The sequence below is a fragment of the Euleptes europaea genome, chromosome 7 (assembly GCF_029931775.1).
Source record: "Euleptes europaea isolate rEulEur1 chromosome 7, rEulEur1.hap1, whole genome shotgun sequence".
NCBI classification, from domain to species: Eukaryota; Metazoa; Chordata; class Lepidosauria; order Squamata; family Sphaerodactylidae; genus Euleptes; species Euleptes europaea.
In genome coordinates, this window is record NC_079318.1 from 63,471,258 (window position 1) to 63,486,314 (window position 15,057).

At 42.7% G+C, this 15,057-nt stretch overlaps 1 protein-coding gene across 1 annotated transcript in view; it reads left to right on the forward strand.

Moving 5' to 3' along the window:
• Positions 1-1,962: 1,962 nt before the first annotated feature.
• ABHD12 (abhydrolase domain containing 12, lysophospholipase) overlaps positions 1,963-15,057 on the forward strand; it is a 48,852-nt gene continuing 35,757 nt past the window's right edge. Inside the window, exon 1 of the mRNA XM_056852443.1 lies at positions 1,963-2,215. Within this exon, the coding sequence (XP_056708421.1) occupies positions 2,040-2,215 (176 nt within the window). The 5' untranslated portion in view covers positions 1,963-2,039. The remainder of the gene's footprint in view (positions 2,216-15,057) is intronic.

Here is a 15,057-nt window from a genome sequence, read left to right on the forward strand (position 1 = left end):
CGGGTCGCCTCTGGGGCGCGCAAACGAAACCCGCGCCTCCACACCGCGCAGCCAATAGAAACTGCGCTGTAGCTTCACCCCGTACGGAACGGGGGAAGGGACAAAGCTAGCCGTTGCGATTGTTCTCACAGTATTGAAACGGCGTCTAGAATACTCAGGGTGGTGTTGGCGGCGGCGTGACCCGACTGGGCCGAAGCGCTAGATTTAGCTCAGAGTTCGCCGGCTACGAGAGGTGGACGGGATAGATGTTACTGTAGCTGCATGATTGGTAACTGACACTGCAACCCCAAAAGCACTTTCCTGGGAGTAAGTCCCATTGAGTAGCCCTGAGTAGGACTTTGAGTAGACCTGAGGAGCAGTGCTCTGTAATGTGAGAAATATTTCCTGGGTGAGAACAGTTCTGTGCTTTCTGTTTTCTCCAGCGATAGAAAATTCCATGACAGTTTTTCATTGTCATCACATAGTTTTTTAATCTCAATTGCAAAACGCATATGTGTCATTTACATGTATAATTACTTACTTACATGTATCATTACTTATATACAGATAATCCCATGCTGATTAATTTGGCTGTCCTATGCAATCGTATATAATATGTGATGAAAAGTGTAGATAAGGGATTAGATCAAACAGTATCCTTTAAATGGTCCCATTTAGAATTAATTTTTTCCAAAAATATTAAACACATAGTTTAACAATTAAAAGATAAAAACTGATAGAAACCATTATTAAAGATATTTGTATGTAATCAAAGATATATTAACTTCCCCTACACCTCCCTCCATTTCCATAGTTTTTTAATCTCAATTGCAAAACGCATATGTGTCATTTACATGTATAATTACTTACTTACATGTATCATTACTTATATACAGATAATCCCGTGCTGATTAATTTGGCTGTCCTATGCAATCATACTAAAATATGTGGTGTAACGATGCTACTTTGACTTCGGTGTCAGTTCCTTGTGAGGAAAGAGTACTAGAAACTTGCGATTCTTCTGTAATTTCTTTATAACCATTAAACAACCAGTTATAACCATTAAAACTGAACAGCGGAACTGGGGAGTTAGAAAGTGCACAGACAGAGAGTGTTGGTTCTAAACTAACATCAGCCTCCCAAAGCAACATCACAGCAATGTATCCCCCAAATTAAGAGGTTAGCCGCACTTAACTTTTAGGCTCGAGTTTCTAAACATGTTTGTGAATTCTACTTCCTCACAACAGCATTCACTTTTCACGACCCACCATAAAACGATTACCGGTATAATTTGCCTTTTTTCTCATGTCATTCTTCAGGCTACAATAAAACGTGGATCTGGCAACCCTAATTGAAAAATCGAATCCAGTATCTTGTCAGAGAGTGCAAAGAGAAGAATAAGGCAGCTCGTGCAGGCCGACGGACCTATTTTATTCGGTAATAAGTCCCTCTAAAATTACTCGGGTAAAGCAGGTTTAGGACTGAAGCCTTAACATACATATGTTTCATGAGGCGCAGCGACCCTAAACATCTAAAATAAAATTCAGTGATTAACGACTCAGATCTGTTGTATCAAACTTGTATTATAAACGACCGAGGAAGCTTTTTCAGCTGGTGCCAGTTCCAGGAAAGGTCGGCCAACACTTGCCTTCCCTAACCCACATCCAAGATGGCCACATGGGCTACAGTGCCCGAAGCTTTGATGGCTGCCTGCTGAAGTTTATTTATCGAGAAGGAACATTTGTTATCTGTTTGTGCCGGAGGGGGGGGGGAAACTGGGCGGAGCAAAACCTTTGCTTCCTTCAGAGATGCAAGACGGCATCTTGCGGCGCTGTAGCCATCTTTGTCGTGGTCAAAACAAACCCACCAGAATGGCCCTTCGCTCGCTTCCGTCGCGCAGAAAAGTCACATGGCCGAGGCCCGCTTCTGATTGGTGGCGGGTGGGAGGCGCTGTGAGTCCTTGGGTTGCCGGGCTGTGGCCGGGATAATGTAGGGAAAGGCAGCGTCGGTGGCTGGACTGGGACGTCTTCCCTCGGGCAAGCGGAGCTAGTTTTGCCGGTATGAGAAAGAGGAACGAGTCCGTCACGTTGGAGCATGAGCGCTTGGCCCCTGCGGCCTCTCCCTCGCCTTCCCAGTCCCCGCAGCTGGACCAGGGCTTCAGCCTGAGACCGAGCCCGCGCCCGCCTGGCAGCGCCCGCCCCGCCGGAGACCCCGGCATGAAGCGACCGCTTGGCAGGTGAGGGGGACCCCTTCGGAAGGCTGCGTCGCCATAGCAACCCGGCCTCGCCCTCCTCCCTCCCTCCCTCCCTCCCCAGCAGCCTGAGCCTGCCCTCGGCCTGGCCGTTTCCATGGCGATGGGGGGCCAAATCGATGTCGCCCCGCCGGCCGGCCTCACCCCCCCCCCACTCGGACCTTGGCGTCGCTATGGCAACCCTCCCCAGAGCTCCGTAGTAGCCGCCATTCGCGTCACCCAAGAAGGGCGTCTTTCTGCCTCTCTCCCCTTCCCCTCGCCTCGGCGGAGGGTCAGGCTGGCCGGAGCGGGTGGGGGATGCGAAGCCGGCCCCGGTTGCGCAGAGGCCCGATCTGAGGATGATGCCCAGTTCCGGGACCGAGCGGGCTTGGAGACTTCCCTGTGCCGTTTTCCCACAATGGTGCCCTTGGTGTACAGGCTGTAGCTGAAGGCCAAGGATGGGGGTGTGTGTGTGCAAGACTGTGGCAGCATGTAGGGCCTTTCATTTCAGCTGCTCTGGGGTGGGGGAGAGAGCAGGTTAAGTTTACTGGTATGTATTAAAACTATGTATATTTGAGGTGTGTTCAGGGGGAATCTAGCTTATGTAGATTTTGACGCGCTTCTGAAATCGCAAGCTGCTAGAAATACTTCAGCCTTGATAGGAAAAACAAAGTGTTCTCCGGTTGAAAAAAAAACTTAAATAAAGCTTTTACTTCATTGTAATTATTCCAAAGGCGTAGTTGCTAGTTTGTTGCAGCAAACCTTAAATAATAACAATTTTACTCCAGCATTATTTTTTGTGGATTAAAGCTTCCTTCTTTGGATGTATGGTAACTATGCACTGTTGCCCAAGGGAGATAATAGGGAAAAAACTTTTCCTTTCTTCTCTCTCCTGCAACCTTCAATCTACCTCTCCCTGCTAGAGTGCATATTTAAATTTACCTAGAAGCGCGCACACACAAGCCAAGCATTTTCATTCCTCCATTTATCATATTGACCTTTGTCATCAGTCCCCTTGGAATGTAGTCTTCAGTGTTTTCCTGTGTTGGAAAATTTGGGATGGGCCCGATCCGTTGAGGGTTAAAGGTACTATAAATTTATTTGCTTATTTACTTTAGTGATAGCCTGCCTTTTTCACTGAAACTCAAGGTAAATTACAGAATAATAGTTTTAAAATGCTGAAATACAGCACAAGACATCCAGTGAACAATGATCAGAGCAAGAAAAGGTCTTAAGCCCAATCCAGTGCATGTTTTACTGGGATGTTCCCTGGGACTTAACCTATATAGTCTTTTTCTTTCTGTTGAGATGAATCAAGAAGCATACAATATTTCTATTAAAAAGAGAAAGTCAGAAGCCTGAATTGTTGACTCTTCAGTCTTTAATCTCAATGAGTGTTATTAGCTAGTCTTCCAGAGAAAAGGAATCCCTTGGCACCTTAAAGACTAACAAAACTTATTCAAGCACAAACTTTGGTAAGTCAGAGTTCATGGCAGCCCATTCCTGATTTGGGGGGGGGTGTTCAGCGGCAGCACAGCAAGCCAAAAAAGGTATTAAAAAGCTATTTTTGGGAACTTCTACAGGGCTGCGACACAATTTTGCAGACTAATTAGACACCTGCAAAATAGTGCATTCCCAGCCCAAAAGCAGTTAGGAAGCTGCCTAAAGGCAGCTCCCCCGCCTAGGAACACCTCCCAGGATGCAGGCTTGGGGATATATGCTGGCCGGGAGGCTGCCAGGAGACAGTGCTAGCACCTGAGCCAAGTGCTGTTGCTGGTGTCCAGGAAGGCCAGTGTAAATCACCCTATGCCGGTGTCCATGCCAGTTTGCACCCTGCAAGTGGTACAGATGTCGGCGTAGCGGTCACACTGTCTTCTATGCAGCTCTGCCCCCCCGCCCGTGGATTATGCTGTTCATCAGATTTACACTCCTATCTATCTAATGAAGTGAACTTTGACTCAGAAAACCTTATGCTGGAATAAATGTTATCGGTATTGAAGGTGCTTGTTTCATTTTGCTGCTACAGACTAACATAGCTGCCTGTCTTGAAGAATATTCAAGATGTTAGATATAAGAAAGGTAAATGAAGTCTTCTGGGTAATGCAAACAGTCTGCTTGGGTCCATCCTACTTTGATAACAGTTTTCAAAATAACTTCATTCGCACTGGTGAGGGGTAATTTGTTTGAGTATTGCAAACTTTTCGTTGTGATTCATAAACCATCTGAACCAGAGTACTAATGCAATCCTGTGCAGAGGAGCTGACTTTGCTTGAAGCCGTTTTATACTAGAGTAACTCTGCATAGGATTGCATTGCGCCTGTGGTTAAGTCATTTAAGTCTCTTCTCGGCATTGTATTAGTCTTTTCCTCTACTTCATCTGACCTTTCCTCTGCTCATTCATCAGTTCTTTCTCACTTCTCTCCCCCACTTTTCCTCTATTTATTCATCAGTTCTTTACCCTACTTCTTTTCCCTACTTTCTGTTGTTTTTCTATAATGTATGATAGTTTATAAAGTGGCTTGAAATTTACGGATTGCTTTTCCAACCAGAGTTTGAGAATAAGATTAAGAGAAAGTGACTTGTCGAGACCACTTAGCAAGCTTCAGAACTGAGCAGGGATTTGAGTCTAACTCTATCTGTGATTGAATTAACAATTTTAATGTTAGCAGAACGGATGTAATCAATAATAGAAAGACAGAAGTGAGCATTTGTGGTTCAAACTGCAAGGCAAGCAGGGTGTTGAACTGCTTGCCTAAATCTGTCTGCTGCTGGCCTACTGAAGTGTTGTGTTTCCTCATAAGAAATCAAAGCCCCTTTCAGAAACATCACTTCCCAAATTAGTGAAACAATGGTATAAAAAGAAATTGTAGAATATGTCTTACATGTTTACATGAAAACAAGCCTTACTAATTGGACTTACTTCCAAGTAAGTACATACAGAATCAAAGTAATAATGTACTCAAATATTCTGAAATTACTGAGCTGTTTCAGAACAGTTCTCAGCAAGCCCTCTCTCATACTTACTTGTCTTGCAATTTAAACAGAAATTGTCATGGCATACTATTTATAGTATTCATAGCATTGGTTCTCCTGCCATTAATTTTCTGTTCAGTTTCTGTTTCATTTTTTTAAAGCATTGTACCCAATACTCCAAATTTCAGAGTTGTGCGTAAACAAATGCCATCCTTTCAGATAAATTACCCTTTGGCATCTGCTTGTCTGATTTATACGGATACTTTTCAGCATGTGGATCCCAAGGATGTGGATGAGATCCTTGGACAGGTGAGACCTACCACCTGTGTTCTTGACCCTTACCTGCCCTGGCTGATAAAAGCTGCCAGAGGGGGACTGGGTGAGGGGGTAAATGACTTCTTTGAGAGCGGAAGTTGTGTTTTCCATGTTCAAGGAGGCTATGATTAGACCTGTTTTGAAAAAACTACCTCGAGTTATACTATGTTAGAAAATTTCTGGTCACTCTGCAGTCTTCCACTTGTGGGCAAGGTTCTAGAGTAGGCTGTGGTCTCACTGCTCCCAGGGTTCATAGAAGATACTGATTTTCTGGACCCATTTCAGTCTAGCTTCAGGCCAGGGTTTGGAACAGAGACTGCTTTGGTCACCTTGGTTGATGATCTCTATTGAGAATTAGATAGGGGGAATGTAACCCTGCTAGTTCTGCTGGACCTCTCAGCAGCCTTTGATACTATTGACCATAGTATCCTACTGAGCTGCCGCTCAGCACTGGAACTAAGGGGCACCATGTTATGGCTCGGGTCCTTCCAGGGGGTCGATCTTACAAGATAGTGTGGAGGGATTCCTGTGTGCCATGTGGTCATTGACCTGTGGGAGTGCCACAGGGTTACATCGTATCCTCCATTCTATTTAATATCTATATGAAGCCACTGGAAGAGGTCATCAGGAGGTATGGGCTGTGATATGACCAATTTGCGGATGCTATCCAGCTCTGCTTTCTTTTCCATCTAATTCGGAGGATACTGTTAATATTCTATACCAGTGCTTGGAGTCCGTAGTAGGCTGGATGAAGATAAACAAGATGAAACTTAATCTGGACAAGCCTCTGTGTTAGTAGAAAGACAGACCAGGGACTTAAGATCTCCCTGTCTTAGATGGGGTTATACTCTCCTTGAAAAGCCAGGTTTGTAGCTTGGGAATGTTGCTTGATAGAAAACCAGGCAGCTGCTGTGGCTCAGAGTGAATTTGCCCAACCCCCATCTGGTGCACCAACTGTGTCCGTTACTGGGTCAGTCAGATCTAGCCACAGTGATGCATGCCTTAGTTATATAGAGACCGGACTATTGCAATGCACTCTACTTGAGGCTACCCTTGAAGAGTGTTCAGAAGGTGCAGCTAGTGCAGAATGCTCCAGCTAGATTGTTGGTGGGGACCAGCTATTGGCAGCATATGTCCCCAATACTACAGTAATTATACTGGCTACTGATCCATTCCCATGCTCAATTCAAGGTTTTAGTTTTGTCCTTTAAAGCCCAAATGGTTTGGGACCAGGGTATCTGAGGGACCATCTTCTCCCAAACATTTGTGCCCGGGAATTAAGGACATGAGGAGATGCCCTCCACACTGTCCAACCAATTAAAGATGCTCATTTGGTGCATATGCAGTGGCAGCCCCACAATTATGGAACAACCTCCTCAGGGAGGTATGCTTGGCCCACTTATTGTCAATCTTCTGTAGGGAATTGAAGACCATTTTTTAAGACTATGTTTTGATTTAGCTTTTATTGGCAGTCCTGATTGGAGTATTTAACTGTGACTTTTGTGGGATTTATAATAGTTGTTTTTATTGTGTTGTTTATAATGTTTTAATAATATTGTAAGCCACCTTAAGTTCTGCAAGGGAGAAAGGTGGCTAATATATGTTTTAAATAAAATACCCAGTTTTGCCTTACTGGACGTTTATGGTGAACATTGGTTGATGCATAGATTTGTCTGAACTCCAAAACGATTAATTTTGTTTCACTTACCCAAGGAAGACATCTTGGCACTAACTTGTCAACATTGCCTTAAATTAGTATAGGTTTAGTAACTTTGTTTTGATATTCTCATCAAAGCATTTGAACACACAAAAATGCTTTATACTAAATCAGCCCATGATTTCACTTCTTCCAGTACAGTCTATTCTGACAGCCACTGACAGGTATCAGTAAAAGGTTCTTCTCAGTCCTGCTATCTGAAACTCTTTATCTGTAGATACAGGGTGCTGAACTGCTTTATTTATTATTGTATCTCATTTCCTCAGTCTGTCTTTGTTCAGGTTTTATATTGGCCTAGATTTCTTAAGTCATTTTATATAAGTAGCTCCTACGCCTTCTTCTTCCATCTGTTTCACGTATTATTATTTTGACAATTTATACTTTGCTTTTCTATTGAAGTATGCAAGATGACTTACATCAGAATATAAAAGTAACACAGGATCTCTTGGAGACAGTCCTAAGCATGTCAGTCTTTATCTGGTATGTTCAATAGGGCTTACTCCCAGGAAAGTGAAGATTGTGCTGTTTGCCTTTCATAGCATTTTTGTATATTTTGTGTTTGTCTGACAGCAAAGTGTAGAGGGCAGAAAATGCAAAAGTAGAAACATCTTCTTGGAACACAGCTTGCCTCCTTATCATAGGCAGTTCTGCCGCTAGTGAAACAGTCCACAGTTTGTGTTCATAATGGCAAAATCATTGAAGATTTTTTTTTTAAAATACTGATGATTATCATCTGGTACATTTGAATTTCCTAGGTCTTTTTATGTTTGCTTAATCTTACAAGATACAAGGCTTTCAAGAGTAGTTGCTGCTGTTTCACCCTCCAGCTCTCAGTCCCTCTTCCAGAAGAAAAGAGCTGTTTGGTAATGGCATCCTTGGTAGGAAAAGGGGCTCTCTGGGTTTCCATTTAGAACCTTCCCCTCCCCTCAATTTGATGACTTTTTGTAGTTGGATAGTCAATTAAGGATCACACCAGAAGGCCACAGTTCCTGTGTTGTAGTTGCATGTAACTTCAGTACAACTTTCATTGTCTTTATCATTTTGGATGTCAAAGTACAATTGGGACAGGTATTGCAGTTCATAATATTAATGTTTAGTAGTGCATATTGGTCATATAACAAACCTGTACCAACTTTTGAAATAACTACAGGCTTTAAAATTATGGGTTATAAAATAGTGGAATTTTCCTGTTTTCTCCTTGTCCTTCAGTTTTGTTTGTTATGGTACTTTTAAACTTGTATTCAAAACTGCCCCCAGCTTTTTATGAAATGAAAGCTGGAGTTCTTTGGCCAAAGTAGGTTCCTTATCGTGCAGTCCTAAGCAGAGCTATACCTTTCTAAGTTCATTGAAGTTAATGGTCTTAGAAAGGTGTAATTCTATTTAGGATTGCACTGTCAGGCATTGCATGTGGTTTTTATATAGCTTGTCCCAGATTACTGCATGACAGATGAAATTATTACCCTAACAAGTAGTACCTACAGCTACTTTGGTTTTTCACATAGCCTCTTTACTGAAAAGGCTTATTTGAAAACATTGGTTCCTTTTTAAACATATAAAAGTTGTAGAAAAGTGACCGGTAGCTAGGTTCTGAATCTGTGCATTTTTATTCCTATTTAAGCAAGCTGTTCAATTACTAAGACAGCTTTACTTTTTGATTTGGTATTTGTTCTGCATAGAAGAACAAAATTACCATTTTCTGTATCCCGTGTCCTTTGGAAATGCTTGACAAGATGACCTTCAGGTCATGTCATTTACATTCAGTTAGCTGGCAATGAAGCTTGTTCAGCTGTATGATTCAGTCAGTTTGATATTGTGCTTGAGGTAAGGTCACATTGAGCTCCATTTTTTTAATTGCTGGAGGTGCTTGGAGTAAAATTGTTTCCATAATGTAGCTAGAAATATTTTAAAATGGCATTGAAGGCTTATATATTTTGTTACTAGATTTCTGCGCACTGGCTGACTTGATTATCCTTTTGTGCCTGATTACGTGTTCTGTTCCTGCACTACTTATGCACTTTCTGCCTTCCTTTACCTATTGCTAAAAAAAGAATTGCTTGTCCTACATCTACAATTGCACAGTGACTTGCAGGAAATAACTAGCATTAAAAAAGGCATTGCAACACTAGCAACTGACTTTCCAGATAAGATGCTGATCCCCAATATAACTCGAAGAACCTCATTAACAGATTGGAAACTATAATTGTAAAACCATCAGGGTGCTCAAAAAGTCTCTTGCCTTAAAAAAACAAAAACAAAACAAATCTTGACCCATTCTCCCTAGCTTCTGTTTTCCTTTTCAAAACTTTCTTCTTTCAACTTTTCTGGGAAGCAAAAAGAATAAAAATCCCCTTAGTCCTCATCCCCAAGTAAAGTCTGAGTATGTATAGCTGTATTTGGTTACACTTCTCTTGCCCTGTTCTGCAGTTTTCATCTGCTGTTGAAATTTAGACTATAGCTTCTTGAGGAAGAATCTCTATTAGTTACTCTCTCTGTGTTACTTTGACAAAAACAGTCATCAGATGTGTTACACTGTATGTCACATCCTGCTACAAAATTGTCATGTGGTGAAGCAACTCAGGTAGAGGCTATGAAACTTTCATAATTTTTGTATAAAATGTGGAGTTCACTGCCAGAATTATATAGTGATGACCACAGGCACAGATGGCTTTAAAAGGGGATTAGACAGATAAGGAGGATGAGGCTATTAGTGGCTACTAGCCATGATGACTGAAGGAAACCTCCAAATTCAGAGGCAGTAAACCTCTGAATACTATTGCCAAGAGGAGGCAACATCAGGAGAAGGCCTTGGCCTCTATCCTCTGTTGTTGGACCTCAGGAGGAATTAGTTGGCCACCATGTGAGACAGGATTCTGGATTAGATGTACTACTGGTCTGATCCAAGAGGGCTTTTCTTATGTGGCATATAAATAGTTTTTTTTTTTTTAACTTTACATTCTTCATTCTCAGCTGAAACTTCCCAAGGCGGCTTACATAATTTAAGCAGTAAAGCAATAATAAGTGAAATGGAACCAACAAAATCAGCCACGAACAAAATCAGCCACGCAGCAAAACCCAAAGGAATAGAAACCAGAACAATTTTAAAAAGCAAAAAAAAAAGGTGAAGGAGTAGCAGAGCAATTAAAATAAATGAGATCAGAACAGGCATTAAAACAACAACAGATAATATGCAGTCAGGCACCAACAGTACAAAAAAGCTGGAGTAAGTAAGTTTCACCTGACACTTAAAAGCTTGATGCCAGCTGAATAGCTACAGGAAGGGAGTTTCATAGATGCCAGAAGCTAGAAAGCCCTGCTCTGGTAGTTACTAACTTTACCTCTACAGATGGAGGTATACAGAGTAGAGTTTGTGAGGAAGATCATAATTGTCAAGCAGGCTCAAAATGCTAGGAGGTTCACAGATTCTAGTCTTTGTGTTTAGGTAGCTTCTTTGGGGTTTGAACGTGATTCAGGACCTATTCTTGCATGTGGGCAGGAAATCTCATTTTATATTTGTGAACTTTTGCCTTAAAGGCATACATACAATGAGCAGTCAAGACTCTGAGCTCTTTGGAGAAAGGGAAGGAGAGAATGTAATAAATAAGATGAGCCCAGGAACTAGAAGCCAATCCCCTTGACTGTTGTTTTCATCCCAAAAGTGCAGTAGTCGGAATATCCATTGGGAGTAATTATTTAGTTTTTGCACAGTGAGAAGTAAATAGCTTCATCAACTGCTCAGTTCTGCATAGAGACTATTGCTCGGTGGTCGGCCGCGTGGTTTGTTTTATTTTTCGATAAAGAATCCTAGGTACCAGTGTAGAGATGTCTCCTCAGACCTGAAGAATCACTTCCAGTAAACAGTACTGAACCTGGATGGTCTGATTTGGTAACTCTCTAAAATAAATGCACATGCATACAACTTCTCAGTGGGAGATCAGTTTTGTTTCCTGTTGTGATTACTTCCTTGCCCAGTAAGAGAGGGCAAATACCTGTGTGCTGTCTTCTACTGCTGGGAGTATTCGCCTGTGGTATAAAGAAATAATACAGAGTTGGTCATTACCAACCATTTGCTTCCTTCTTTCCCCAGTTCTTTACTCTGCTTGCACACTGGTACTTTAGAAACTTGGGTAGGCTTAAGTCTGTGACAAGACTTGGCAATCCACCTTATTTCAGATAACAGTGGCACATAAAGTACTGCTGTAGATGATGTTTTTAGCGATCTGGCCGTTGCTTATGGCAGTCCTTCAGATATCCTAGTCCCAGATATTGTGAGGCATTGAAGATCATAAGCAGCACTTTGAATTGAGCACAGAAAAAAATTGGTAGCCAATTTTTAATTGTGCCTCATTTTCCCCATTGACGGGCGGCCCAATCCTGAGTGGGTAATAGATATGCGATGGCTGGGAACAACACAGCTGCTCCGCCGCCTGAGAGGTTTCCCAGCCAGAAAAATATGGTTTTAAATTATTTTAAATTAAAAAACCCATGAAACTCACCCATTGAGTTTCACATGGCTGTGCCAGCTATTTTGCTGGCATAGCTCCACCGCAAGTTCTCAGACCCAAAGGGGTTTGGAAGCTGCCTAAAGGCAGCTCCGCCCTGGGAACACCCCCCAATGCCAGCACAGACATTCGCTTTCAAGCCTGTGCTGCTGCACCGCTCCAAGGGGCTGGCATAAGTGCCCCCATGCCGACATTGGTGCCACTTATCACCGCACAAAGTGGCACGGATGCCGGCGTGGGGCACATTGACTCCTATGGCGCTTTAGCCCCCCCCCCCTGCCCAGGGTTGCACGGTTCATGTTCCCTATCTGCTTTATAAGACAATGAGCTAATGGCTTAAGACACTGAGTTGAGATTGTGGTACCACTCCCAGTTTTGCACAGTTTCAATAACTAGAATCATAGGGTTAGAAGGGACCTCCAGGGTCATCTAGTCCAACCCCCTGTGCAATACAGGAAATTCACAACTACCTTCCCCCCATACTAGCTGTCTGCTTTGCTCACAAAGGAAACTTCTTTCTTCTGTTTATAGTATTCAATATTAAAACTGGGATCAGTTGCTTCCCAAGCAGTCTTCTGTCTGATCCCAAAGTCCTCTCTTGACAACAGGGAGAGCCTCACATATAAAATGCATCATGGTACTGGATGCTGCAGGGAAAGGGGAAATCATGTACATTCACCTCTCTCTCACTCTTCCATTGGCAGCTTGCATCAGTGGAAGAGAGCGAAAGAGGCTCTTTTACATTTTCCCATTTCACTTGGACTCCGGTGAATTTTGTTGCAAAGTCCCCCAATCCTTAGGTGTCCTTTGCTCCAGAAATCCTCTCTAAGGGATGATGGAAAAAGACCTGCTCCACCATTTCCTTCCAAGAGTGCTCCTGCTGGATCCAACCATATATTTTGATTGTGCCCAGTGAAAAATGATTACCTAGCTGCTCATGGAGCATTAACATGCCACCGGTACAGAAGCATTATAAAAGTTGTCTCTTTTGTTTCTCTGCTGGGTCATGCATAATTAATACAGGTATGTATGGGCCAGTGAAGGAAAATTGTGACGTAGAAGCAGTGGTAAACTGACTTCCGGGGCAGAGTAGGCTGTCTTTCAGATAAAGATCTGTGTTGGTTCTTGTAGGTTATCCGGGCTGTAGGTTACCCGGATAACCTACAAGAACCAATGAACTCTGATCGTGAAAGCCTTCGACAAAGATCTGTGTTGTTTATTAGACTGCCACATCTGATTGGTGAGTTGCTAGTGATTTCTTGCTTAACTTTATGTCTGGGACAAGGCCAAGCTCAGTCACTAGGTAGCAGAGGCTGATTCTCATCCATGGAATAAATTAATGTCATAGTCAAGTGGGAATGAAATGCTAGAAGATAAAGTTGTGGGATTAATCAAAGTTGTGGGATAAATAAAGCGGTTGGATCATTCAAACACTTGTTAGCCAGAAAAGGTTCAGTAACCCTGCAGGTGGATATATAAAAGGTCTCCAAGTTCAACTGGGGCTGCAACTCAGAGACTAATTGTGGTGATGGTGATGACAGCCAGACTATTTGTGGTAATTACCTTGAAACTCTCTGGTTCCATCAATTATTTTTCCATTTCCTGTTCCTCTTTTCTATGCCTTCAGGAGGTTAGGGAAAAATAATGGTTGGATAGAATTGGCTTAGAGATAGAGACTACTGAGCTAAAAGCTGTTAACATGATGTGGGATAAATTATGGCAGGTTTCTCTTGAGGTCTTGTGTAGAAATATTGTATGCTCAAGCAGGGAGTATTTCATTTTCCTATTACTTCTTTCCCTTTCCATAGCCTCTCCCCTTTTCCTGCTTCATTCTTTCCTTCACACCCACCAGCCAACCTATCTTTATCTGCCCTTTCTGTTTTCCTTCCCTGCTTCCCTCCCCTCCTCTTGGCAGCCTCTGTCTAGGAAAACTGTGACTCCGTTATGTAGTGCCAACTGCTGGGCTGAGTTTTTTTTAGTGTTGGCCAGGCTAGGCCCTTTTGTACAGTGAGGAACCTGTAAGGACTTGCAGGGGGCACCTCAACTTCCTCTATACCCCCCTCTCCATGCTCTTTCCTCTTTCTCTTCTCTTGGCAGCTGCCATACCATCAGGTTTCCCTGCTTCCTTCTGTCCTTCCCACCTACCAACCATCCAGCCTGCCTTTTATCTGCCTCCCATCTTCAGCTATATTTATTATTTGTTTATTTTATATATATATAGCCCACCTTTCTCGACTATGGGGACCCAAAGCCGCTGACATTATTTCCTTCCCCTCAGTTTTTTCCTAAGAATAACCCTGTTAGGTAGATTAGTGTGTGACTGGCCCAGGATTACCAAATGAGCTGCCATGCCAGAATAGGGATTTGAACCTGGGTCTCCCAGATCCTACTCTGAAACACTAACCACTATACCACGGTGGCTTTTGTGGGGTGGCTGCTGTTGAATAGTAGCAAGCAGCCAGGCCTGAGTAAGTCATGGAAGTCACATGTTAGTAAGTAGTCTGGTGGTTGCTGTCAGGCCTGGCCCCAATGAATCCCCTTGAAGGCCAAAGCAGCCCTGGAAAGGGCCCTGTTCTTCCCCCTGACTTTTACTGACAGAAACCAAGGCTTGAAGTCTGGCAATACTGTTGTACTTACCTAGCAATGGCTACTGAGGGCATTTATTTCTAAAAGCTACTGGTGCTTCTTCTATCATTTGGGGGGGGTTAACCCAATGAGTCGGATGGTTTTTTTTTTCTTTTAAGATTTCGGATTTCTCTGCAAACCTGGGGCTAATCTCAAGTTTGTAGAAAGATCTGTTTTGCTGCCTATAGCCCCAGTCGCTGGATCTAAGTATCCATAGGTGGGCCTCTGCTGAGAATCAGATATATTTTTGTCTGTAAAAGATGCAATACACTGGAACGTATGCTTATTAAGTGGCATCACGCTGTGTTGTATCACTGATCCATCCAGTCCTGTGTGATCTTCTGTGGTTGGCAGCAGTTCTTCATATTCTAGAGGGGATTTATTTATGATTTTTTTTAAGCAGGAAAGGCAAAGCACTGAACCTGGGACGTGTTGTGTACAAGAAAGGTGCTTTACTAATCAGCTGTAATCTTTCTGTCTTTCCCTATATTTCAAATGTTTTTCTGGTTTGAGTACAGCATACATGTGTGCTGTCACTCTTGTGTTCATCCACACTATTAACTCCAGGTTTTGTTGGAATATTCAGAGGTTAAGTTTACAACCCAAATATAGTACTGAATTCAGGGGGGCTATCCCTGAACAGAAGCCCTAGGTTTACTTTATGTTATTAATAGAACTGGAGTTGATTAGTAAATCTTTCAATATTCTCTTAGAGAAGT